General features: G+C 40.0%; 1 protein-coding gene across 2 annotated transcripts in view; it reads right to left on the bottom strand.

Annotated features, from left to right (window-relative positions):
• The window catches only part of LOC127365473 (contactin-associated protein-like 5), a 92,524-nt gene that overhangs the window by 27,465 nt on the left and 38,715 nt on the right, over positions 1-26,344 (bottom strand). The window contains exons 8-14 of one of the 2 annotated variants that reach the window (XM_051403576.1): positions 23,735-24,002; positions 17,657-17,755; positions 16,718-16,861; positions 16,461-16,620; positions 11,957-12,063; positions 9,248-9,367; positions 5,184-5,384 (exon numbers count right to left, since the gene is read on the bottom strand). In XM_051403576.1, coding sequence (XP_051259536.1) covers positions 5,184-5,384; positions 9,248-9,367; positions 11,957-12,063; positions 16,461-16,620; positions 16,718-16,861; positions 17,657-17,755; positions 23,735-24,002 — 1,099 coding nt within the window. The remainder of the gene's footprint in view (positions 1-5,183; positions 5,385-9,247; positions 9,368-11,956; positions 12,064-16,460; positions 16,621-16,717; positions 16,862-17,656; positions 17,756-23,734; positions 24,003-26,344) is intronic. The other variant, XM_051403577.1, reaches the window with a different exon arrangement.

Genomic DNA, 26,344 nt, shown 5'->3' with positions numbered 1-26,344 from the left:
AAATGTTACGAATGCTCATTAAATCTGTAGAAAGACTATCCAACTAAAGTGTTAGCAGATATTCACATGCATAAAACATGTTTAAATACTGTCAGACTTCATACACAGGTTCTCTCACAACTCCATGTCATAGCTAAGTCATATGCAATACATATAAATACACACACACACACACACACACACACACACACACACACACACACACACACACACACACACACACACACACACACACACGGTAGATTTATTCTGTTTGGCTGTTTTAACTTATAGATTTAAAAGCCTAACAAACGATGGAAGGGGGCTGCATGTAAGCTTCGGCTGGACGAGCTATAGACATTACATCTGGTGCATTGCTTTATTTGTATGCAACAATGTTTATCTGTGTGGTCTCTGTTAAACAAACAAATAAATAAATAAAACCTGTGCTGGAGGCTGAGGGCTTACACAGAGACCTTTCCGCAACACTCAAACCAAGATAAACACATTAATTGACTCTCCATCCCTTATGCTATTTATTTATATTTGGAGGACAAACAGATAGAGTACAAATGGGGAAAGATAAGAATGAACAAATAAAGTCAAAACATTTCTGATAAATCTCTTAAATGTACCCATCTCCTCATGAATTGTGCACTTTAACCAAAATGGCTGTTTTCTTTGTGGCATTAATGTATTTGTTTTAATTCTCTGCATGGCATTTCATGACACATTGCCTGTGACTGTCAATGAGGCGACAGCCATGCCATAAATGCACAAGTCATTGCCTCCACTATGGGGTTAAGTGGTCCAGCTTCAATCATCCGTCACACAACGTGACCCTGCATTGCAGATGAGGCCAGCGTGCAAGGAAAAGCCCATTAAGCTACATGTCACAATACATAATCAAGTGTCACATGCTATGGTGCTTTCTTCCTACCCCAGCATACATTATAGCTGCATTAGGCAAGGTTTTTATATGTGGATACACATACTAGATGTCCCATCTCCATCATCCTCTGTTTGCCCAAGTGAAACTCTCTGCCTTTGTGTATATAACACTCACTGGAAATCCTCTCCAAACAGGATCTGATGTCCTATGACTAACTGCCTAATAGCACAGACCAAAATTCGAAAGACAAAAGTTACTTGTACTCAATGGTGAAACACAGGCACTGGGGGAAATAATGAGGGCTTGAGCAACACTGGCCAGCCAGCCAACATTTGCATTACAAAGGCCGAAAATAATACAAGCTGCTTTATTGTCTTTACCCTCTATCCCTGTCCTTGCACTCACTGCAGACATACCGCATCCCTTTTCCTTCCTATTCTGCTGCTTATAGGAAGACTATTCAGACGCTGAACAGGTGCACAAATAAGAAAAGGCAACAATCAATACTTCCTGAAGGAGAGGTGAGTCTCACCCTCTCCCTCAAATTGGCTGGATATTGACAGGACTTGTTCACAGCAAGAAAAGCAAATGCACCTTGCTCTCTGCTCTACTGAAATGAACGGAAACATTTTGACAACTGATTCATAAAACCCGACAAGCACCTGGTAGAGTCTGCAATGTTCATTACACTAACAATACAAAGGAGTTGGGAGCAAACATGGTGCTAAAGGAATACTCAGACAGTCAGACATACGCACTCATTTTCCACTATTATTCAGAATCGGACAATATTCCAAATTTGATACAGGTCATGTAATCAGAATATTCTGTACATTGTCAATCAGGCCTTATTCCAAATGTAGAATTTTCAGATTAAGACATTTTATTATTATTATTCATTATTATTTGGGTTTTAGGAGGATACGTACACTGCGCATTGGGAACATGTGTCTCATTTGGGGTTTTTAACTGCTGTTTCTTCACGGCCTCTTGCCTGTTTATGGTCAGCTCTGCCCCTCCCCAGCCAAGAGCCGGTTCTCTGGCTGTTGAAATGCAAAGAACTGGTTTAGGCACTGGAGATAAGGCACTGGCTCAGAAACAGCCCTCAAACTGCTTTGGTGGAAAAAGTCTCAGTGTTGTAAACAAACCGATTAGCCAACAGTTTGCAAGGCTGAATTAGAGAAAAAGTCCACATTTCTGGTCGGAAGGAGAAATACGCCTACTTTTAAACATTATGAAAGACATAGATATCAACAGGTTTTTGGATATGTGCAAACATCGCAACACCGACCTTTTCAAGAAGCACTGTACACATGTCCAAAGAATACTCAGAAAACCTGAATATTATCGGCATACCCACGTCTTATAGTCAATGAAATGAAAATAATAACTGAAATACTTTCAGTTTTCAGAGTTTCAGTTGATAGGTCTGTCGATGGTGATATAACATGACATTCATTGGCAGACACTGTTGTCCAAACCGATTTACAATAAGTGAAATTTGAACTCCACAGGAACAAGAGCTACTTGTCATCAAAAACTGGTACTTCATCAATCTAAAACAAGAGCGCTGCAATACAGGCGCTTTCTTTAATTTAAAAAACAAAACACATCGCAGCAGCTGCTGGTCGAATAGGCCAACATCATCGTTCTAAGATCCCATCTCTAGCTCTGTTTGTATGAACCACAACCAGTCAGAGCAGTCCGGTGGATACAGATGAGTGCGTTGCAAGCTTTAATGAAGGCTTTCTAAATGCCAAGTTGCCTCATACAGTATACCTAAACAAATGCATCAACGCTGGCAAAATGGATACACAATAAGAATGTGAAAACGAGCACAACTGAAGAGTACACTAAAAAGAGCATTAAATCGCTGTTGTGAATGTTCGTCACGTCGCTGTCATGTTAAACAGAGTTGCTTCTAGGCAAACTTAATTCAATATGGGTGTTAAATAAGGGGGAAAACAATGCAAATCAAGCCACAGTTGAACAGCATTTCAAGGACACTGAAAGACTGAACATCTGTGTGAACAGTAGAACAGAGACTGACAGGAAAGATGGCAGAGAGGGGACAAGTGATACAGCTAAACTCCACAACTGGAGGTGAACTTCAGAAGTTCTTGGCACATGCCTGGATCTATAGTCCCAGTGGGCTCCTTTGAACAGCTGTGGCTGTTTTTTTCATCCCCTGTAAATTAGCATGGTAAGTGCAATTTTGTCCAATAATTAATCTGAATATGCTGTAAAGTATGTTTGCTGTCAGAACTGATATTGCTCGTGTCTACACGCTCATACAACAAAGGAAACAATCAAAAAAAAAATGTTGACTGTTTCTTAAAGTGTTCATGCAGCTATAAAATTGCCTGTTTCCCGTCTCTCTTTGATGTCTGGTGTGATAATGAACTTGTTTGTTTGCACATGCATGGCACCCAGGGAATGGTGGAATCTGGGACTTCATGAATGTTTCATGATTTAAGAACAGAATGTTGTTTGGGGCCACCATAGGTGCCAGAGCGGTTCAAGATGAATGCACACAAAAAGATTGGAGACTGCCTCTCTAGTTATTGTGAAAATATAACAAGAGGAGCGAAGGAGAGGGCAGGGTGTTGAAGGGACAGCAGCTCCCAATGTGACAAAGCACAAGACCGCCTGGCTTTCAATTCACAATGTAACAACAAACAGTCCCCTGATGCTGTAAAGCACGGAACATTCAAAACGAACAGCGTCCGCGCTGAGGCTGTGACTTCCACTTCAGCTCTGCATAAAAAATGGAGATACCTCATTCATTTGAACGTAGCCAATGCGGCGACTCAGTGGGGGTGCCAATGCAAGCACAGAAGGCTGTGGCAAAAAACTTGAATCATTCCATATATTCCTGGTAGAACACTTTGTAACTAGAACACCTTGTTTCTATGGTTTACCTTACAGTTGTAAGACGATACATCAATAGGAATAAATCCTGTCTCACAGTATTACAAAGCATCGTGCAGTGTTTTGGCAACGCTACACCAAAAACAAATCTGCAGACTCACTTGCTAACATTAGTTTGCTACCCAAGTGAAGCAGCGGGACTGTCACGTTTTTTTGTTTGCTTTGGTTATTTCCTGTTTTATTTTGTGTGTGTTGTTTTGCTTCACTTCCTGTCATTGTCTGTTTCCCCTCCAGTGTTGATCGTCTGCCCCACCCTGTGTCTTGTTATCCTTCTCCTCACCTGTGTATTTCGTCTTTGTGTTTTCTTGGTTCTCTCAGTTCATCTTGGTTTTGTTCGTGGTTGTTTGAGCCCTGGTGACTTTGTCTCTGGTTGCTTGTTCACTGTGTTTCCTTGATGTTTTTTTTGCTTTTGCATTCCTTTGAGCTGTTTACCTGCACCTGCCCGTTTATAATATGATCATATCAAATCATCAAATTCATCCTGCTTCCTGTGCTGTCTTGCATTTGGGTCCAATCCTGAGTTTCCTAAGTTGTGACAGGAGCAACGTCAAGTGTCCAACCTTGTCTGACTTCTACTACTACGAACAAATTGTGTGTCATTTGAAATTCCTTCAAACTTTGATTTTTGGAAAAAGTGACAGCCCTGCTTTAAACGCATTAACTGTTACTCAAACTTGACTTCCTGGATCATAACTGAACGGTACCGTAAGCCAGGGGCTCCCAAACGTTTTCATGTCCAGGGCTCCTCACAATAGATGCACATCAGAACGTGGACCCCCAATTTAAGAAGATCAGAGGAATCCCCTCTGAGTAATTAAAAGTGATAAAGATGAAAAAAAGAGTCTACATCTACGATCAAACTGGGACCACAATAAATTACAATCAATGAAAACAGCCAACTCTATTTCTTGTCTTCTTTTTCCAACTTCCAAAAAATTTGATAAAAGTTAAAATACTCCTTATAAGCCACTCAAGGATCCCTGTTAGTCCCCAGAACCCCAGTTTCATAGCCACTGCCTTAAGCAGTGTCTTTTTTGGCTGCTGAGTCTCAGCTGGTTAAAGTGAAATAAAAAGTCCCCTGTGCTCAGTTATCTTTTGGTATATACTAAATATATGGGAAAAAAGACCAGCTATCCCTGGCCATCATACAAAACCAGACCTGACTGTTGGCTTGAGTTGTAGTTTGCAGAGAAAATTTTCAAAGAAAATAAAGACATTCTAATTTCCGTTTCACTATGGCTTTCAAATCTTCATTCACTCCCCTCCTGCTCTCTGCGACCACCTGGACTGTGTTTTAATGCAGCTACACCCACAATGTATGAAACACTGATTTGATCTCAGCTCAGTGCCAGTTGGACATTCAGAGAAACATAATACTCACCTTTTGTATTAAAGAGGCGGGACCTCTTGCAGTCGTAAACCACTTCCTGTTGACACTGCTCTGACCCCGATACGATGGCTTGAAGTTCTTCTGCTGAGGCACTGTAGTTGAACTTCATGATGTGAGGTTTGAGAAGAGAGGAGCCCTGGACTGTGACTGGAGCCGTGCTATTGTGCGCCAACACCGTCCATACCTTCTCCTCTGAAGGAACAAAGTTAATCTGTTAGCGTGGACCCACTGCAAACACCTTCTCTACATGCATGTTAGACTGCTAGTATGATCTCATCAGCAACAACCAAAAACATATGTGGAAACAGCCGCATTTCCACCAACAGTATCCGGAACTTTTAGTCCCAGGAACTACTTATAGAGAAACTAAAAGGTTCCTCCAACGCGTTTCCACTGCACTAAAGACTAACTGGTTTGGAACTGTGCTTTTTTCTTTTTTTTAAATAGTGGCTGAAATAAAATGCTGCAACTTCTTTACCAATCAGAAATGTTCAGTGCATCAAGCCCCACCCCTAAAGTTCATGTACTTTTGGAAAGTATTACCCTTCAAGCAAGGACTTTTTGGCAGGTAAAATAATGTCCCTGGAACATAATTTATACCCTTTATAACCAAAGGTTTCTAGTTTCCCAGGGAAAGTTCCTGCAGTGGAAACACAGCTAAGGTTAGCTTGTTAGCATGAACCAATCCAGGAGTTATGTTACACAAGCCTGTTTCCTTACAAACAGATTTTAGGAGAAAGCGGATTGATCATCATTCGCTCCAAACAACTGCTCTAAATAGGATACATGTTCTGCTATCAGCATGATGTCATCAACACCTTTTCCCATACTAACAAAATAATGTGTTAGCCCGTCAGCATGATCTCACTGTGCTCACCTTCAAGAAAAAATCTTTTATTCTAAATACAAACCAGGTGTTGTATTGTTAACGTGAATCTAAATAAATATAAAGCATGTGTCTGTTTGGATAAACCCGCTCACTGCTGGTGTTAGGTTGGTATGTGTTTGCATGAGCAATTCACTCGCACCTTTTCCTCTAAATGCAAAAGCACACATACATTTTTTTGTAGGTTTATTTCTAGGAGCAAATGTCACAATCTCAGTTATCATGAGGGGGAAACACAAGATTTATCATTTTCATAATTCATTGTTACATTCAATTATTAAGTCACACCCAGGGTTGACAGAAACCCTGGGTGTAGCACCCCCATCACGGCAAACGTTCCCACAAAAAGGAAGCACCATACGAATAATTGAACAAAACAGGCGAGTCTGAAGCTGAAGTTCACAAATAAACAGTGGTTTAATGAGCTGATAAATATATAATACAGTAGGTGTTTTGATTTATCATGTTGCTATGCAATTGCTTTGACCCATTTGTGTGTCATTTATTTACTGTACATCTCAGCATCGTGGTTCATTAGCGAGCGAGTGAGGCATTCTGCGTTGCCGGCTGAAACATCAGTGCGACTGGTGACATTTCACAAATGTTTGCAGTTTTGTGTCTGAAAACCTAATAAATGCACTTGTTTCCAAGCAACACTTCTCTATCAGCCTTCTCCATCCCCAATCTGTGAACCTAAAACTTCAAACATCCTGAAAATAAACCTTACAGTAACACAATTAACACAGCAGAAGAGCTCTTTTTGCCAACAGCCTGCATTTGTTGCTAACAGAATAAGACACTTGACTGCTTGTGAGCTGATTTCATTTACACTTACAAAAGACAGTCAAGAGTGTGCACAGTAAAATCAGATGTTCTATTTCCATCCCCACTCACTTTTCATTATGTGTATTTCACGTTTACTCTGCGCTTGAGAAAATCCCTCTTCGCTTTATGATTATTCACATCAGGCTGTCAGGCTTAGAGTTATTTACATTTCTAATAGATTCCTTAATTGAGGTCAAGTTGAGGCATATCTGCTGCCAAATAATTCATATCTGTGCGGGGAAGACAAAGCACAAAATGCCAGAGCCAGACAGCAAGAGGTGGCAGCGCTCTCCTCTGTAACACCACCGGCACGTTAACCTTGCAAAGGACAAATTAACTGATGAAGTTGTGACAGCTCAGTCATGAATACTGTCTCCACAGTGTCAAAACTTAACCGAATATGTTTTGTCCTATATGTCACGAGGACTGTGGATCAGATTGTGTCCCTCTCCCTGTCTGTCAAATGTCACATCTCAGGTGACAGTTCAGGTGATACAGAGCGCTTTGTGTTCTTGCCATCAACACATCACACGGATACAGCAGATACAGTCTGATGGGGCGATAAAATGAAAGGTCCAAGTTTCAAAAGACCATTGCTTTTATGCTATAAACATTGAGCTAGTTACACAAATCCAACTGTACTGCCAAATTATGCTAATACTGTAAATAATTAAATGTCAAATAGGAATGTCATTCCTTTCTCCAAAACTCAACGGATTGCCATGAAATTTAGTATGGATATTTGTGCTGGCCAGAGAATGTTTGGTAATGATTTTATTGACTCGTTACCCTCAACTTTCCTTTAGCGAGAGGCCAATCGTTTCTCCTTGAGCAACACATAAATACCAGGACATGGTATTTCAAAAATCAATGGGCAAATTTCTGTGAAATCTGATGTGGATATTCAAGAAAATCCAATTGAAAGGGGCAGATTGCTGTGGAATTTATTGCACTTATATATAGCACCACCCTAAGTTCAAAATATCAGTGGCACACAAAATGTCTTATTTTGTAATTTAATGGCAGACCACCATGAAATTTACCAAACAGATTAGTGCTCCAAAGAGGATTAACCCTTTTGACTTTAATGACCCCATGCTCTAATGAATATTGCAGCCTCTAGAGGCCACTTGTGAGGCTTTTGACTTGTATGCTTGTTAAATTGTAATCTTGTCATGACATTTTTTAAGATTGAGAAGCCACAACCTCTAATGATTTTAACTAACTGGATCATGGGTTGCTTGCAGTATTTGTGGGCACTTTTTCCCATTTGAAATAAAGTATAAGACAGGATAAGGCAGGATGTTATATACATAATGACTTGTCACACTTTATCTGTAAGGTGGTTTTAGACCCAATTATAGATTAATAGACTATTTAAGGGTGTTCACATCTGGTTCATTTGGTCTGGGCTGAGGGAAAAAAATATACACTGTTGCATTTAGTTCTGGTCTGAGTCTGCCCACACTGCCATTTTACAAACAACCCCAGAGTACATGAAGACAGTTTTCAGTGACTGACAGAAGTTTATGTAGCCCTTCAACGCTTCTGATGTGTATATCTACAGTATGTAGCTCAGAGAGAAAAACATCATCAGCACTATTAGTATTATTAGACTGCAAATCGATTGCATGTTATGAATGATGACAAACAGATAGCGACAGGATGAAAAAGATCTGTCGTGTACAGAAATATGAACCTAATGAACCGACAAAGTGCACAGAGTAGGATGGAAGCCCAACACACTGCAGTTTTAACTGCTTTTGACAGTCTCATCGATCAGGGACAATCCCCACACTCACATGCTGACATAAGTGTTACCATGGTTACGAAAAAATTCAGGTAAATATATACACCACTTATAGAGATTCATAATATTCAATTTCTTTCAGAACAGCTCACAATCAGCAGATGGATTTAACAGTAGGTTAATACTATTTGATAGCTTTTGAGATCAAGCTAAAAATCAAAAAATATTGCAGTTGGACAGTTTGTTTTCTCAGCCTGGTTGTTTGATCCACACCAGGGTTCGATTTACCCGAACCGGACAGATTAGGTGAGAAAGCACCCTAAGAATTGCTGCAGCATAACAACATGGACATTTACGAAATATATTGAGTACCCGCATATATGTTCTAAACTCTCAGGAATTGCCCTGAGTGGCCGTAATGATTTATTACCGGATGGTAAACTGTGGGATAGCTGGGGTATGGATCGATGTAGCGCGATCCCTATAAGTGAGTGGACTCTTTACTCTGAGCTTTCCGCCAGTCCTCAGTGGATATATATATATATATTAAAAAAAAGAGTAAAGGTGACAATGTGTGAACTCCAATGATCTCACCTGTCATGTTGCAGTATACCTGTGTGGGCCCCAGGGGACCACTCCCATCTGGATCAATGGAGTAGAAGCCAGAGGAGCTGCCAATCAGCTTGTAGGCCTCACAAGATGACTCGTAGATGGCTGGAAGGAGCAGAGCGGGGACAGAAATCAAGTTATTCCTCCAAGATTCAGCCCACGCTGCAACAGCTTTCTACTGGCTGAGTAATCCGGCAGCACACAATCTTTATTTATGAAATGGTTATAAATATTAAAATACTGTTTTCATGCAAAAAAAAAAAGTGAAGTGGTGGTTGTTGGTGACATATGTTTCTGTTCTATCTAAATCCACCTTTTAACAGTTTTTGCTCAGATGCACACTATGGTAAAACAAACTATTTGGATATATGACTGCTACAGGCCTGATGAAATCAAATGTATTCACTATAACATTTTAAGATTTATTCACAATCCAGTTAAAAGAGTGCTTCTCTAAATAAATGTAATGTTATTTTCTAATTGCTTAAAGCTTCTACAAGGAGTTTTAACTGGTTGTGAAACAGTCTCAATTTAATACTGATACCTCTATACCCACTGTATATCAGCAAACAACAGCATTAGTGAGAAGATTGGATTTTTCTATATAGTTATTCTTAATGTCTGCCACCAGGTCGGATTCCTCTTGAAGTCAATGAAACAAGGCAGTAGAGACACTGCCGCTTATGTCCACAGGGGGCGCAAGAATCGATAAACTGAAATGTTGAAAAACTGTTGATGCTTTAAAGGACATGAACCAATCACCAGACTGACAGCTTGCTGAGCCCCGTCCCCGTTAGTTACTGTTGTTACGGCCGTTCTTGCACAGCACATATGCAGTTTACATGTGTACGCTGGTAGATTTACCATCAAAGTTGTTGGTGATTTTTGCAACAGTGTGTCCTTTATTTCAGACAGAGGAAGACACAAGGAGGCTTCTGATTTTTAGCTGGCGACTGTTGATTTGTCCACTGAAATGACGACTGTAGTTAGCAGATTTTATCAGCTGTAGCTAGCTAGACAATTAAACTCCATGATTTGGTTGAGGATTCAGCGTCTGGCTCAAGCACGGTGCCAGGATTTCAATTTTGAATGAGCCTTTTTGATTACAGAAGTAATGTTTGTACAGTTTCCAACTGGTAGTCTTGCTAAAACAGAATTGACTGATATGCTGGACAGCATCTAGCATGTCTGATTGATTATAACGCTTCTTACATCTTTTTCTCAAACATTTTTTTTGATGAGATAGGTTATTATTTACCTGCAACAGTTGTATTCATTACAAGCCATGCATGCAGGTACACTGCTTAAATCAATGCGAAAATGAAACTAATCCTACCATGTTTATTTATTGCTGGATTATAGACCAGTACATCCATTCACTTAGAACACTGATGTCTGAATTCTGTTTAAGGAAATGCCATCTTGTTTGGATGATCTGGCCGGATTATTATCTGTTTAAGTTGATTGCAGGGAGGGAGAGCGAGAGATCGACTGCTGGGTGAGCTAGATTGACTTTTAGCAAGAGAGAGAGCTCCGTCGATTCAAGAGCTTTTCTCAACAGAACGGCAATGTAGCGACAATCGAGACAAACATTGGGGTACCAGTGGTGGCAATCGCAACCCCCCGAATCCAACAGTGCCTGCATTTTTTGATTTTCTATACTCTTTGCAGCTAGGAAAATTGGCTGCAACTGTTTCCATTCCACAAAGCTGGAGACTGACCTGTTGTGATTGATGATAGTAGCCTGATTATATAGTCTTTTACAGTTTTTAGAAAGAGAAAGGTTTTTTATATGTTTTAGAAATGTTTCTTTATTGTTTAATTTGGGTTGAGTGGCTGAAACAAGTTTCCGGTGTGCATAATGTAGAGTAAATGTCTCAGTTCATGTTTTCTAACAAACAATAAATATAGCTTCTTTTATTAAAATAGAACTTGTAAATACTTCTCGTACTCATGTTGCTTTGAAGCTAAATTCTGTGGCTGTTCTGTAAATAGTTTTTTTTTTTAAATATAGCAACTTCTGAAAAACTCAAAAATCAATTTTAAGCTTGCATGAACAACTTCCAGTTTAAGCCCTGCCCACTCCACATACAGATATGCATACAGATCATACAGAGAATATATGTTGTCCCAGTCATTTAGGCCCACCCACAATGCTCTGCTCTGGTTGACTTTTTAATGTTTCCAACTGCTAAAAATAATTTTAATTCAGCAGATGCTCTTATCTGTCACGTACCCGCCGACATGCAAAGAAAACTGTGTTTGCCTGCATGTAAACAAGAAATCAGCATTCTGGGGCAGGGCAATAGTTTCCAACAGCCGTCTCCATTACAAATATCAAGGCGATGTTGGGAGGATGTCAAAAAATGACACCCGTGAGGAACTACTGCTACATGTAGAGTCAGTCTGAAGCTCGAAAGTCTAAAGCTATTTAAGGATGTAGTACATAAAAAAATATCCTCAGAAATCTGAACGCAAAAATAGCAGCAGTGATCGTAGGGTCATGTCAGGTTGAAGGCAGGGCAAGTTTTTTTCTCAGCTGTACAAAGTGAAGAAAGCTATGAGCAAGACAGGTGTGTGTGTACCGAATCAAATGACACAGCTCAGTAGACCTAGAATATATGGGGAGGTGTGGAGGGTGTAATGGCAGGTTTGAGACTGGGTGAAGAAATGAAAGTAAGACGAACTGCTCACAGTTGTGACAGGTGGCTCCGGAGTATCCTGTTCCTGAACAGTCGCAGGAGAAGGAGCTCCACGTCTGAGAGCAGCGGCCTCCATGTTCACACAGGTTGGGAAGGCATCTGAAAAATAAAAAATAAAAATAATTATTGATTCATCTGGTCATTACTTTCCTTAATTGATCAATTCATTGTTTTGTACAGAAGCCATGCTTGCAGTTATTTTTTAAATGCCATTATCTCAAGTTTGTCTCGTAATTTTGAGAAAACAAAAGGCAGATTTCCTGAGATCATTTATTATGAGAAAACAACGTCTTCTCAAGATCCCAAGGTTATGATGGAAAACTCGAAAAAGAGTGTCTGGTTCATTCAATCACACCTGATTTCAGCCTTCAAGATCACTGTCATGGCTGTTGGAGAGGATTCATAACTGAACTGAAAAGAGTTGTTAGCAGAATCTCAGAGTTATTTAAAGCTATTCATTTCCTGGCAGTGTGAGGCAAGTACTGACAAAATGATCAGGAAAAGATTATCTCGGAAGGTAAAACAGCCCAAGCACATTTTTTGCATTACAGTGAACTAAATAGACAGCGTGTCTCTGTTTATTTACAGGATGTCAGTTGAGAAGATGGCCATTCTACGTGGCCCAGGATTAATTTGTTTACTCTACAAAAGATATGTGGTCAAATGCGTCCCAGACCACCTCGGCAAGTGGTTTTAGTGATCGGATCACCCAAGAAACATATCAATACGAGGTGTAAACAGGCTCTAGGTTGAACCAATGCTACATCAATAATACGCCAACTATGCATGCTGGCATAGCACGCCTGATCTCTTTATAAGTAATAAGAGGAAACAGACTTTATTATCTTGTGATCTTGAGATAATGGAATTTTAAAAAAAGAATAGCAAGTGCACAGCAGTTCTCCGTTTCTGTTGTTTTGTCAGAGGGAAAAAAAAATCTATATACAGTAGATGCTTGCTCTCTCTAACCAGCTGTCGGAAATCGAAACATGTTTTTATTTACAACGCTATAAAAAAGAAAAGAGAGGTAAGTTATTGCATTTAAATACTGTAACATGAGAATTTATTATCAAAATAGTTGCTAATAGTTGCTGATTATGTTGACTAATAGAATCATTGTTTCAGCTCTACTTTAGCCTTGATACACTTTTATCTTCGGCTTTTAGGAGCAGCACAAAATAATTTCTCGGCAGCAAAACAAAACATCATACAAACCTCTCAGGCATTAGGTACCAATAGAGATACTGCTTTTGTTAGTGTTCTGCAAACCTGATCTTTTATTTATCAGGTAAGCGAGACCCCTGTTCACTGTTCTCTTTATTCTTTAGTATGCAATTATGAACACCCGCTTTGGAACTCACCCAACAGTCTAATTTGCTGTTTATTCATGTTTCATTAAAAATCCCAAACAACTGTGAAATGATGGTGCCTCATACTGTGCCCTTGTCTGAATTTTAAAAAAGCTGACACACCGAGGTGTTTCTCTAAAAATAAAAGCATTACTGTCACCTTCAGACTAGAATGCCTGTTAATGGGATTTTGACACAATGAGCGCTTCGCAGAAATTTCAGACCGCACTCTTCTGATTAATAGTCCCTTCCTCAAGCCTCCTTCAGTTTCACATAATTGCCAGCCTTTCGAGCATGCATCTATAATTTCATACACTTTCATCTCCCACCTATTAACTGCAGCGGAGCGGGCCAGCCGCAACATGGATAAGGTTGCAGCCACTGGTTTAATTACCATCAAGCTATTTTCTGTTGTGTTCATGGGTGCCCTTACGGGTCATGGAATTACAGTAGCAAGCACACCTAAGCGCACACTGACCATAAATTGAGTCACAAGGTTTAATTATACACAGAGAAAAAGAGATTAACTCTGATAAAAGTTAATTTTCTCATACTCAGGGGTCATTACTATTACCGTGGTCATTAGATAGGCCACAGTGAGTGAAATGAAAGTTAACATCAGTGCAATAAACATTTGCAATGCCTCACATGTCATGTCCTCACAACAGATTGAAGGATGTTGCAAAGACTACCCACCAAAAAAGAAAAGAGTTTCTTTGTTGCTCTACATACATATACTTCATAATGTATGTGGATGGGTGTTCATTTATTTGTTTATATATGTTCCCACGTGCCCCACAACCAGCAGACACTGGCCTATCTTCATACTCCTCCATCCAACAGTCCACAACCCTGATTTCTCCCCTCCTCCCTCACCTTTCATCCCCCATCCTTCGACCCCCATCCCTTCATCCCTGCAGCCCTTATTCCTCCCACTGGACCCATAATCCATTCTTCCAACATCACCTTGGCTCTCCACCATCCATAACATGCAATAAACTATTCTAAATCAATATCTTTATTTCTGTGCTCTTTGTTATTGAAATGATAATATGTCAGTGTTGTGTTTACAGCTTGTAGTGCTAAACAGGGCCGTAGCCAAGATTTTAGAAATGGCAAGGTCATGAGTCTGAGCACTGCTAGGGGGGTTTGGGGGCATGGGGACATAATATTTATCTAAATTAATAATATACCAATATGTAATATTCTCTTCAACGTAGCAACAAAATATAAATGCAATTCTTATTTGCAATAAAATAAAAGGAAGAGGTATTTCTCAGTTATCAATAAATTATAGTTATAAATTAGGTATCACTGAAACACTTTGATAATAATCACTAGACAATTATCTATCTGTGCCTCATTTTCTGTGTGGAAAGATTCTGATAAATCAACACGCAGCATCAGAGAACAAAAGGAATCAGGAATACTTAGGCAGCACAGTGACTCAGAAGAGGCTGACTTCTTCTTCATCATGAACCCCATCACTTTTGGAGTAGCTTATATCACAGTGTGACTGCAGTAAGGTAGGCTGATTGTTAATTCAAAGCTGCTGCTGAAACATGTTTTAATAGCATGTAATGTTAGATTATTGTTTGTGAGCTCAGATGTTGAACAAACACAGTGTTGACTAACCTTTAGCAAGTGTCGTGTGTATGTAGGTTACAGCCCCCTCGCCAACGGAGTGAAAATAATGAGAGGAATGTATGTGTGCAGCTTGTTACATGTATGTCACATAATCCGCACACAGCTGTTGAGCTGCCTCGCAAACACATAAAGGACAGAGACAGATGTTTTAAAGTCCTGATTATACACTTATATAGCGCAGATTTGTTATTTTAAAGGTCCGGACCTCGTAGCTGGCTGAGGTCCGGACCAGCAAGACTGTGCTCAAAAATTCCCAAAATAAATTAGTACTGGTTTGAACCCCTCTGCTGTAGGTACGTGTAAACAGACAACTGCGTAACTGTTAGCTAACATGTACGCCACAACAATTGTTTTTTTTTAAGCTTTTATTGATAGTGACAGCTGAAGAGAGACAGAGAAAGGGGATGACACGCAGCAAAGGGCCGCAGGTCGGATACGAATCCTGGGCCACTGGAGCAAGGACTTAGCCTTGGCACATGGGGCACCAGCTTTAGCAGGCGACCTAACCGGGTGCCTCCTGCTACAACAATTGTATAATAATTGTATAGAGATAATGTTTCCAAGCTGTGCCTGTCCACTTGTTGAAATCATCTGCCCCCTAGAGCCCCAAAAGCGATGAACATAGCTTTAAGGATGTTTCTTTATATGATTAGACTGTTTAGAAATGTGTTTTTAACCATCAGAAAGAGTTCCCCAGGAGCTATTTATTCTATAAAAACTCTATGTCACCCCAATTGCTACACCACTTTTGCACTCATCCATCAGTGTAAGTTTTTGGTGGGAAAAAAAAGACAAAACAGCACTTATACATGCAAAAGATGTTTGCATCTCAGAATGGGGGAAAGAAAACATCTCATTCCAACGTTCTGTCATTTCCTACAGTGCATCCCTTCGCCCACTGACACCACAGACTGGCAGCACTGTTGTGTTTGCACATCGTCTGACAGCGGACAATCTGGACTAGAAAGTAGGTGATTTGAAATCTGACAAAGGAGAGATCCTCCTCAGGGCAAATACAAGGTAAAAAACTGCCGTTTGCATGTTTGTCTCGTCCCTATAAATGTTCCAAGCCACATGCAGACATTCAGTGAGCTCACAGGTCCGCCAGTCCCGTTCACAGGGCCCACAGCTGTGCAGGGTAATGAGGGATAGGGATAGGGAGGGGTGCCACACAGGCCAGTAGGGAGCAGCTTGTTAGCATAGTCCTCTGCCAGAAAAGGTGTTGCTGAGTTTCTGTTGCAATTTAATTGGACGATCCTGTCAGCGTGTTTGTCTCTATAGGACAAGATGTCAGTGACTTTCAGGCAGCTCTGCAGACAACACACTGCCATCTACAAATTAACAATGTGGGCATGAATAAGTCTCTGCTGCCAGCTCGGATAATGTTTTACAGATTTTTATATTTGACACATTTTGACTGTTGAACGTCAAAGTTTGCTGTAAGATCTGTGCAAGAACTGTCCTCTAATTAAATAAAAGTGGAAATTCAAACTACTTTACCTGTCTCTTATATTGCAGGTGTCAAACTGAAGCTCATTATAATTGCCCAGCAATCCTTGCTGTGCTTGATTGAGATCCTTCGGCTGCCTGTTGATGAATATGAGCCGCATGCACCCCTGGAAGGCCGGAGTCAGGTGCTGACAGTCTGTGGTGGGACAGCCTGGAATGACACATGATGCAACCTTTAGTTTTACTGTACAAGCAGAGTGTAAGAAGTATCTTAAGTTATCTTAACATTGCTGCGAGAATCCACCAACCTCCAAAGTAAAAGTTGCCTCTCGATTCCAGTTGTTCCCACAGTTCAATAGCGGAGGACGGCTCACCATCCACAGTCAAAGTGATTTGTAAATTCTTAGTGTCAAGACTCACAGAGTGCCACAGACCGTTGTTGACTCTGTGACCTGAAGAAAAACATTTCACATTAAATCTCAGTGAAATGGCAAACAGTTTAGTGGTCTGCAGCACAAAAAGAGATTCGCTGTGTCCATTATCCTGTAGACCTGGAGGCTGTGAGGAATTTCCACCACTGCATTCTGCTTTATCTGAGTGTGATACAGTCAGTTTAACTTGGCCCGATTAATCAAAGATATACTTTTCATTTCTAATAGCTGCCAGTACTGCTGTCAGAATACCCAAACTCCCTCTCAGCACAGTTGTTGTCACCCGACACAGTCACAGAGACTCCTCCATGGCTCTGAGCATCAAAACAAAGATTTCTCCCACCTCCGCTCCGTCACTTGTCAACAACATTCTTACTGTGCATTTTACCATTCAGATGAGGTTAATGTGCAAATGAGGAGGAATGACTCTAACATCAGCTTCTTCGGGTTTGTTCATCACTGTGACAAACTGAACTCAACTACATTACTACATTTCAAACTTTTACTGTACATCTCAGAGGGGATTATTATACTGTTACTGTGACTTCACTGCTTTTTTTGTTATTCAATAATATTTCTGACCATCTGCAAAATTACACTGTTGCCAACATATTTATCCCTCAGAATAATCGGATAATGTAATAACAGTGACAGGAGGAATTTTGCTTGCACATTGAAAACTTTTGATACTTTTAAGGTGAAGGTCAAAAATCTGTATCATCTTCATTGTGCAGAATGATGTATCAGGGTTCCCACTCTTTTTAAGAAATCATTTTCCAGGGCTTTTTTCAGGAGTTTTCTTTACACATCATTTACTGGTAGGCGTAGTGTTGACTCCAGTTTTAAGTGTCTCAGGATTGCTGCAAGTCTGTTCCACTCTGCGTCCGCTGTGAACAGCTAGATTGACTGATGTGGCTGAAATGAAAAGGGAGCATTTGAAGCATTTTTCTGTTCCGCCACCTTCAAGTTTCAAACAATCAAAAATTTCCACTATTTTAATCTATTTCCATGGTGTTTCTGTGACTGGAAAACTAGTCTCTAAACTTCCAGATTCAGGTTTTCCAGGATGCATGGGAACCCTGTGTATGTGCAGAGTTTGACATGAAATTTACATTGAAGTAGGAGACATCTTGTGTCCAGCAGGAAAAACCATATCAGACACACATTGTTGTTCCAAACAGACTATTTGTATGTGACTTTATACATGTCTGGAGGAGATCTTTAAATACATTTTAAAGATTAGATTTAATGAGATGATACAGAAGTGTTTTTATATTACAGTATTGCTTCGTTTACAGTAATTTTACAACTTAAAGGATCAGAATACTTTCTCTGCCACTGACTGCAGCCAACAACTGGACTGTTTTGAATGATGTATTAGAATAAGTGTCCATTACGTGTAGGATATAGTAATTGTACAGTAAATTTTTTTCTGTTGCCATGGATGTTCACTTTTTACACAAATTTCCAACTAAATCACCTTTAACCATGATCTCTTTTCAAATATAACCACTCTGATGCTCATTAGGCAAATTTCCTGTCCACTTTCTGGAACAGGGTTTAAAACTAGCCCAGATATTCTCATTATAAATTGTGCTCTTTCATCCAACTTGTTTCCCCATAGAGTGCCATAATTCCCCTTCTGTTAAAAGAGCAGAAACCTGATCTTTGTATTTTAAAACGATTGACCGTTTGCTTAACCCAATATCTGATACCTGAAATCAGTTTAAACCCATTCAGTCTTTTAAAAAATCTATTAAAACACAAAAAAGATGAGTAATAAGCCTTCTCGGCTTTATCTACAAACCATTTCTTTTAAAATGACAGCTCATCTCACAGTCCATTCTGAATGTGTTGGACGCAGACTAAATTAGCATTCAGATTGAGCTGTGCTGTGGTTTGGGAGCTCAGAGGGGACAAGGCGGTCACGCAGGGTGCACACTGGAAGTTATTTTAGTTCGTCTAAAATCAGATCTGTCCAGGCTCCTGGGAAAACTTGACAATTTCACTCACAATTCACTGATGCCTTACAGCACAACCTTTTATCCCAGAAGACTGTGAATGCCATGGGTGTTCTTTTCTCCACCCCATTGACTGTTTCATGGAAAGAGCAGTGCAGCCGCGAGGGATTGCTGGCGAGCATCAGTGGGAGTTTCCCTTCCCCCTCTTTCAGCTCATGTATACAGCATCTCATCATCTCCTTGCTGTCCTGCTGCTGACCAAGCTTGAAGTGTCAAAGTACTATCTAGGACACATATATAATGTTTTTGTATCACATCAGTGACCTGCACGACAGTAGCTCGAAAGAAAAACAACATTTCCCTATTCTTCTGCAAGAGACTATATCTCTGAGCCCCATGTGCTGCCTCCGGGAAATACACAGTTTTATGTGTCAGCGTCATGTCATTACGGCTCCGAGCCACAGTGACAGTCCTCAACAACCCCGACTAGCAGCAGATGCAGAGTGGGGTGAATGAAACAAAAGCTCATTGGGTGCTGCTCCCCCATCATACACCTGTGTGTCTCCTGGTTTGACAAAGATGTTTTGCTTGTGTGAAAATCAAGCCAATACTGTTGGCGCAGATAATTTCATGAGCTGAACAGAGGAAGATACGGATCAATATTCTTTCCACATTAACGCTGTTGTGCACTTAGCTCAAGTGCAGCACTTTATCAAACAGAGCCAGTCGCCATTTCTACTGAAGCTATTCTATTGTCTCCACCCGTCAAACGAAAAAACAATCAAACAATGAGGTAATGTTTCTAATAAAACTGAAAGGTGAGAACGGAAGGTTGAATATAGAAATTAAATGATTTGCAACAACTCTGACAAGCCTTGCAGGTCATATTAATGAGTTTAATGACACCCCTGCAGCTCTATATTTGACATTGCTGTTGCTGCTGTACCACGGGATGAGAGTGGTGAGAAAGGTGAGCATACTTTATAATCGAACTTGACTTAATATTAATTACATGTGAGATTCACAACTTCCCTCTGTTCTGGGCGTTAACCGAGCTTGGAATGTACTACAGGTGCAGCAATTTCATGTTACTACTGATGATGAAGATTTTGCAGCTGACAAAGAGACTCTAAATGGCAGCAAAAGGGTAACTCTTTTAAAGATCCCCTCCAAATAGTCCGCTTGGAACAATAATATGAGTTTGATGTGTTTTTTCTGGAAAAAAAATATAATTTGCCCATTAAAATCCTTAAAAAGTTATCTCCTCCTTCTATCTCATTAAACCTTTCAGAATCTCTGAATATGCAAATGTTGTTCATGTCTAAAGTTTTCCTGCTGGACACAAGATGTCTCCTACTTCACTGTAAAGTCCATTCTCAGTGGATGTGTACTGGTGGCTTCAAGTTTCTACATCACACTGTACAAGTTGCATACTGTTTTTTTACGCCACTAAATCCTACACACTGGACCTTTAATTAGTAGACAAAGTTGATTTTCTTTTAAAAAACGCAAAAAATCACTTGTATAACTAACATTGATTTGACATGTTAAATATCAGATTTACAGTGGATCAATGCACATATGATTGAAAATGAAGCTAATTTAAATCCAATGGCACAAAGCGCATTAGATAGAACTCCTGTTATAAAAAATGTTACCGAGCACAGAGAAACTTTCCACTTTCAGCGGATAAAACATCCTTCTACTGTCAAACTCTGCACATACATCATTCTGCACAGTGAAGATCAAACGTCACACTGCAGGAACTAGAAGAAAAACTGATGTTTGAGCGGAGGACGACTTTAACTTAAAATAACCCTAGCCCTGCACAGCACACTTGTGTTTACTCAGCCAGTCGCACTTCATGCACCGCAGGAACAATAAAGATTTCACTGGATTGAGTCCAGTCTTCTCTGCTTGGATCTTTTTGGTTATGATTCCAGCACACATCCATCATAGAGAATATTTCCAGCTGATCCCAGTACCAGGCACTCTTTTCACACAGGTCTACTTTTACTTTGGGGTCCTAATGAAATGAAGGGATTTGCCCCACATGTCTGTCTGATGCAACACATTCACACCGGATGAGTCTGCATTTTACAGACTCGATCCCAGAGATTATTGCTCAGTACGTTTAAAATGTTAGCAGCCTCCAAGTGTGCTGAGTGGCTGGATGAGCACCCTGAATGTTTAACCAAGATGCTATCAGAGCTCTTGCTCGATAATAATTTCAGCTGTGACCTCCAGAAATCCAACCAATACATAGATAAATACTTCAAATTACTGAGAAGTCAATTCATATCAAACTAATATCGGACTACGTCTCTACTCTGTTAAATTCATTTGCAGTGAAACTTTTATTTACTCTTGTTTTTTGTTATTGCAAAACAACAAGAAGTCTCTAGGTCACACTCCTCATGTGCTGCAGCTCTAAGGCTGATAATCCCTCGTGCAGATAGGTAATTTAATGCAGCTTGAGGTAAATTATATAAATGGGAATATTGTCCCTTAGCTGTGTTTGTCTTCTCCATCTATATTTCCCTGCAGCCCGCCATCTGCTCAAAGTCTGGCTTCCCCCAAACAATCATGGTTATCTGCATTATCTTTGCTAAGCAATACACCACCCATACAGAGAACTGAATGATATTTTTATCAGAGTAATTCCAAGATTTTTTTTTTCGGAGTTCATTGAGGACAAAGGTGACAAAAATAACTTAGATAAAAAGACTTTCCCAAACCAACATATTCTCCATGCCATGCATTAGGGCAGCACCGTATTTCTTTATACCAGAGTGGAGCAGACCAACGAGCAGCCAGATGGAGACGGAGCAGTCCATATTGCAGACAGGGTATGTGGGGTCAGCTTTTTTTAATTAACGCAGAAAATAAAGTCAGTGGTTCACTTAAAGGGGGCTGTGGAGTTTCCTGGGAAACAAAAGTTATGTTTGCTTTCAGTGTTCACTCCTCACTGTAACACACAAGCGTGTACACAAATGTGTTGAATGCGTTTCCTTCCTCATAAAACATCTGCAAAGTTGAATTTGAAGTACTTTAAATCCAGCATTGTTTACATCACATGTCTACTAGCTTGCACTCTTCTTCTTCCCTACCTTTGTTGTCAGAATTGGTGCATATTTTGGTGTGTTACCGCCACCCCGTTGCTGATTTGCTAATTAATTTTGGCACAATGGGAGGGTCAGGGTTAGGCTACCCGCACGGGTTTGAGGCTGTATAATCAGCAGTACAGGTGCAACTGAATGATCATAGAATTATTATAATACTAATATAATACTATGTTCAGCAGTGTGTCTCTATGATTGTCATGCTCTTCTACAAATTGCTACTTGTCACTTTCATTATGAAGGTGACTCTACTCTATAGAGTATATAGGCTATAATATAATATATGATGGAGTATTTATAGATTAGAGAAAATTATAGCTCCAATACAAAACCTACAGAAGGGCGGGATTCCGTCTGCTACTTCACCATTGCCAGCACCATGGATTTATCAATACACAGCACTGATACGATCAGCCATAAGATTGTGACCACCTGGGCATCCTGCAGTTTTGGAGATGCTCTGACCCAGTCGTCTAGCCATCACAGTTTGGCCCTTGTCAAAGTCGCTCAGATCCTCACGCTGCCCATTTTTCCTTTTCAACTTGAGGACAAAATGTTCACTTGCTGCCTAATATATCCCACCCACTGACAGGAGCCATGATAACCAGATAATCAGTGTTATTCACTTCACCTGTCAGTGCTCATAATGTTATGGCTGATCGGTGTATTTCAGAGCCATGGTCGGCACAAACCTCAGTCAGATAAAGGATCAATGGGTCATGCAGACTGGAGTAATATATTCAACTAAACAACCCCCATGCCCCTGTACGCTCTCTCTGCTTGTACTCTCTCTACTACTAGGGGATAGAGAGGGGGAATAGCAAGTTAACAAGTGGGGTGGCATCCCTCTTCAAATTGCCTACTGCCGCCACCTATAGATCACAGTGTGACACTATTAGCAGGAGTGTGTATTGCGTCACATGCATGCACATGAGGACGTGTGTCCTCCAGTAGTGCCAGAATGAGTTTCGAAGTGGGGGGCAGCCAGCTTGGGATGATGTGTTACACTAGTAAACTTTTTCATGTCAGCCTTTCAATCTCAGCCTAGCCTACAGTTTTTGTACAAGTAAAGTAGGTGAGAAACCAGTGGCATTAATATAGGTAGGAAAGCCATCCATCCTCTGGATAACCTTGGTTTCTAGTTTGTGGTTGTACAGTTTTAAGAAGCTGTGATTATTTTTGGAGGTCACAATACGTCACTTTATACAAAAAAAAAGTTTCACTACAATTAAATGGCTACTATGGGGACGAACATCATCACACATGAATACAACTGGGCTCAATGAATCCACAAGAGCCTAACTTTGGAGCATTATTTAGCCAAAAAAGTCTTACCCCCTATTCTGGCGCCAGTGGTTTCCTCATGGGCATGGACAAGACAAAGAAATGGGGACCTACTCATAGAAAAACAGCTCCATAGCGCCACTAGAGGTCAAAAACTAACCCTTTAGCTAAAAATGTGCTAGTTTTACCCAACATAAAAGTACTTTCTTTAATAATTAAAGTGTAAATTTTGTACATACTACCTTACCTTACCTCAACTTTGTCTACTAATTACCTTCCTTATATGTAAATAATTGTTTGTATGGTTTAAAAGTGGACTGATCTGCTGAGATTCTCAAACCATTTACAGTATGATATGCACAAAATGTGTGATTATTTATTCACAATAGAAAAAACACCATTGGAATTCAAATACACTATGGAGGGGAGGTCAATGTTACAATTTGGTGTGTGAGAGTGAATCAGAAATAGTCCTCACAAACAGTTACAGTTATCTGTTTGATTGTGTTTTTTGTATGTGGACTCACCAGCAGAGACCTCTGATTTCTGTCGTCCCGAGCTGTGGAGGGTCAGGTACAGCCGGCTGTTGCTGATCTGCAGCACCAGTCTCTGGGGCTCCGGGCTCAGCTGCACAAAGAGTAGCAGCCCGTCTGGGTTCCACGTCCTGAACTGGAAGCGAACAGAGAAACCCCCTGTGGCAGATGCTGCTGACGGAAGCGACAGGAAGCTGCTGCTGGAACTCAGGAAGGTGCAGGCCACCAGCTGGGGCTGCGAACACGAGAAGGTCACATTGCCCTGGAGGACGAGAGACACAAGGACACAGATTTACATGCGTCTTCAGATACATGTTAGGGCAAGCTGGTCTCATGGAAAATCCATTGTGATATGTCTGGAAATAAATGGGGAACAGATGGTTAAAGAACCATAAGCAAAACTGTAACTTTAACCATTTATGCAGAATTATTTATCATTGTCAGTTAATCATCAGCAGTAACTCCACTGAGATGAAAATATTAATTCATAATCAATTGAAAATGAAAATGTAATAAGATTCAATAAAAACTAGAGTTAATGAATAGTTAACATTCTAGGAAATATGCTTATTTGTTTTTTGTGTAGTTATATGAAAAGATCGATAACACTCTTATCTGTCTTATTAAGTATTATCCAGGAGATGAGATGCTTAGCTTAGCATAAAGACTGGGAACAAGGGAAATGGCTAGACTGGCCAAGCCCCAAGGTAATAAAATCATCCTTCCAGCAATTTTAAAACTCACTAATTAACATGTTATATCTCAAACAACATATAATGTGCAGAAGCTTTAGAAGTGCTGGTAGGCTGATTTTATCTTTGCACAGGGCCTGGCTAGCTGTTTCCTCCTGCTTCCAGCCTGTATGCTAAGTGGCTGTCGACTGTAGCTTCATATTTACCGTCCAAATATGGGCGCGTGTTTCAAAATGTTTAAATATTCCTAGAAGAATGTCATGTGGAGTAAATTAATTAACAAAGCATCTCTATATTTTTTTCCATTTCGTCGTCATTTAGCTGTTCCGTGTAAATAAGTCCATGACTCACACCGGTATTTAGTATGTTGTATGTAAAATAATTCATGCAACATGTTAAATATCAGATTTGTACTGGATGAATATTAACCTGTAGTTGTTCTGAATCCAATGGTACCAAGCATTTGATATAACTCCTTGTAATTTTTGAGATACAGCCATTTCTGTATCATACTGTATTTAGTCATTAGTCTAATTCTATCCCATATATACATTATAAAATGTCTCTAAGGTCTGCACAATGGCAATACTAGACGGATTATCATTTTACTTAATCAATCTATATTGTAAAAATCCAGACTATGTGTGGATTAAAAACTATAAAGATATGTAATTCCTAACCTATTTTCCTGAAAAAGAAAAAGCTGCTAAGAAAAACCTAGTAAAAAAAGTACCTCGTACTTTGACCGACTTGAAAAATTTCAATGGATTTCTGCTTAGTTCAGCTAGTACTTTAAGTGCTTTAAAGGAAACTATAATTCCACTGTTGACATTAATGGGCTGAAGAGCGATTTTCCTTACGATAGCGATGAAGTCCATGCAGTTCAGAGGATGTCTAAACCCTTAAGCAATCAGAACTGTGGAAAAGGCTAGATCCAAGATGAATCCATGAAATATATTTGCTCCAAACCAATACGGTAGAACAGCCAAGATAAAAAAAAACACCATTTAAGTTTATATTTCAGTTTAATTCTGTACAGTGCAGAGGTTGTGTAAGGTACATTCAAACACACACATGGTCGTGTCTGCTAAGGTCAGAGTCCCATCATTCCCTGTGCCTACAGGGCAGCACAGAGCAATCACAGCTCTTTGACTCTCAATGTGATTCCCTCCCATCAACGTCAGGGAGATAGTCCCATTGAAATTCCATTACAGCTCCCATCATGACAGTCTCTCTCTACCGCTCCACCTCTGTTGTCAGTAAAGGCCTTTTAACGCAGCAATCAGACGCTGAGGGTAGGGGATGTCTCAGATGAGATGTGGCTTGTGGCTCTTTGGCCGACCAATCTGATTTGCGTGGGAGGTTGACTCTCCAGATAAATCCATTCACACACTTACACTTAATGATATAGTAGTTAGGATCACAATGATTGTTTTCACGTTATTCTCTCCTTCCAATTTCCGACCTGAATGTCTTAAATCCTACTAATCAAATATCGTCATGAATCAGTTGAGAGAAAAATGGGAAACCTCACAGCAAGTATTTTATCCACACTAGTGGCAATGTCGCCATGTCAGTCAGACAGAAATATCTCAATAACAATTGGATGGACTGCCATTAATCGAGACATTTCGTAGACACAGAAAAAATGTATTAACTTTGGTGATTGTCTGACTTTTCATCAAACATCATTGTCAATCAAATTATTATTTATTTATTTGTTAAATACTTTGGTTTATGACCAAATGCCTGCAAAATAAATTACATTCCCAGCAGCCTCAGCTGTAACAAAGATACTGAACATGCTAAAAACTTTACCTGCTAAACATAATCATGTTAGCATTATCGTTGTGACCATGTTAGTATGCTGATGCCCTTGTCAGTGTGGTACGCTAGAATAGCGTTGTTCATT

This window comes from Dicentrarchus labrax, unplaced genomic scaffold, assembly GCF_905237075.1.
Source record: "Dicentrarchus labrax unplaced genomic scaffold, dlabrax2021, whole genome shotgun sequence".
Classification (NCBI taxonomy): Eukaryota; Metazoa; Chordata; class Actinopteri; family Moronidae; genus Dicentrarchus; species Dicentrarchus labrax.
Note: the sequence above shows the minus strand (reverse complement) of the source record. Positions and strands in the feature narration are given on the sequence as shown.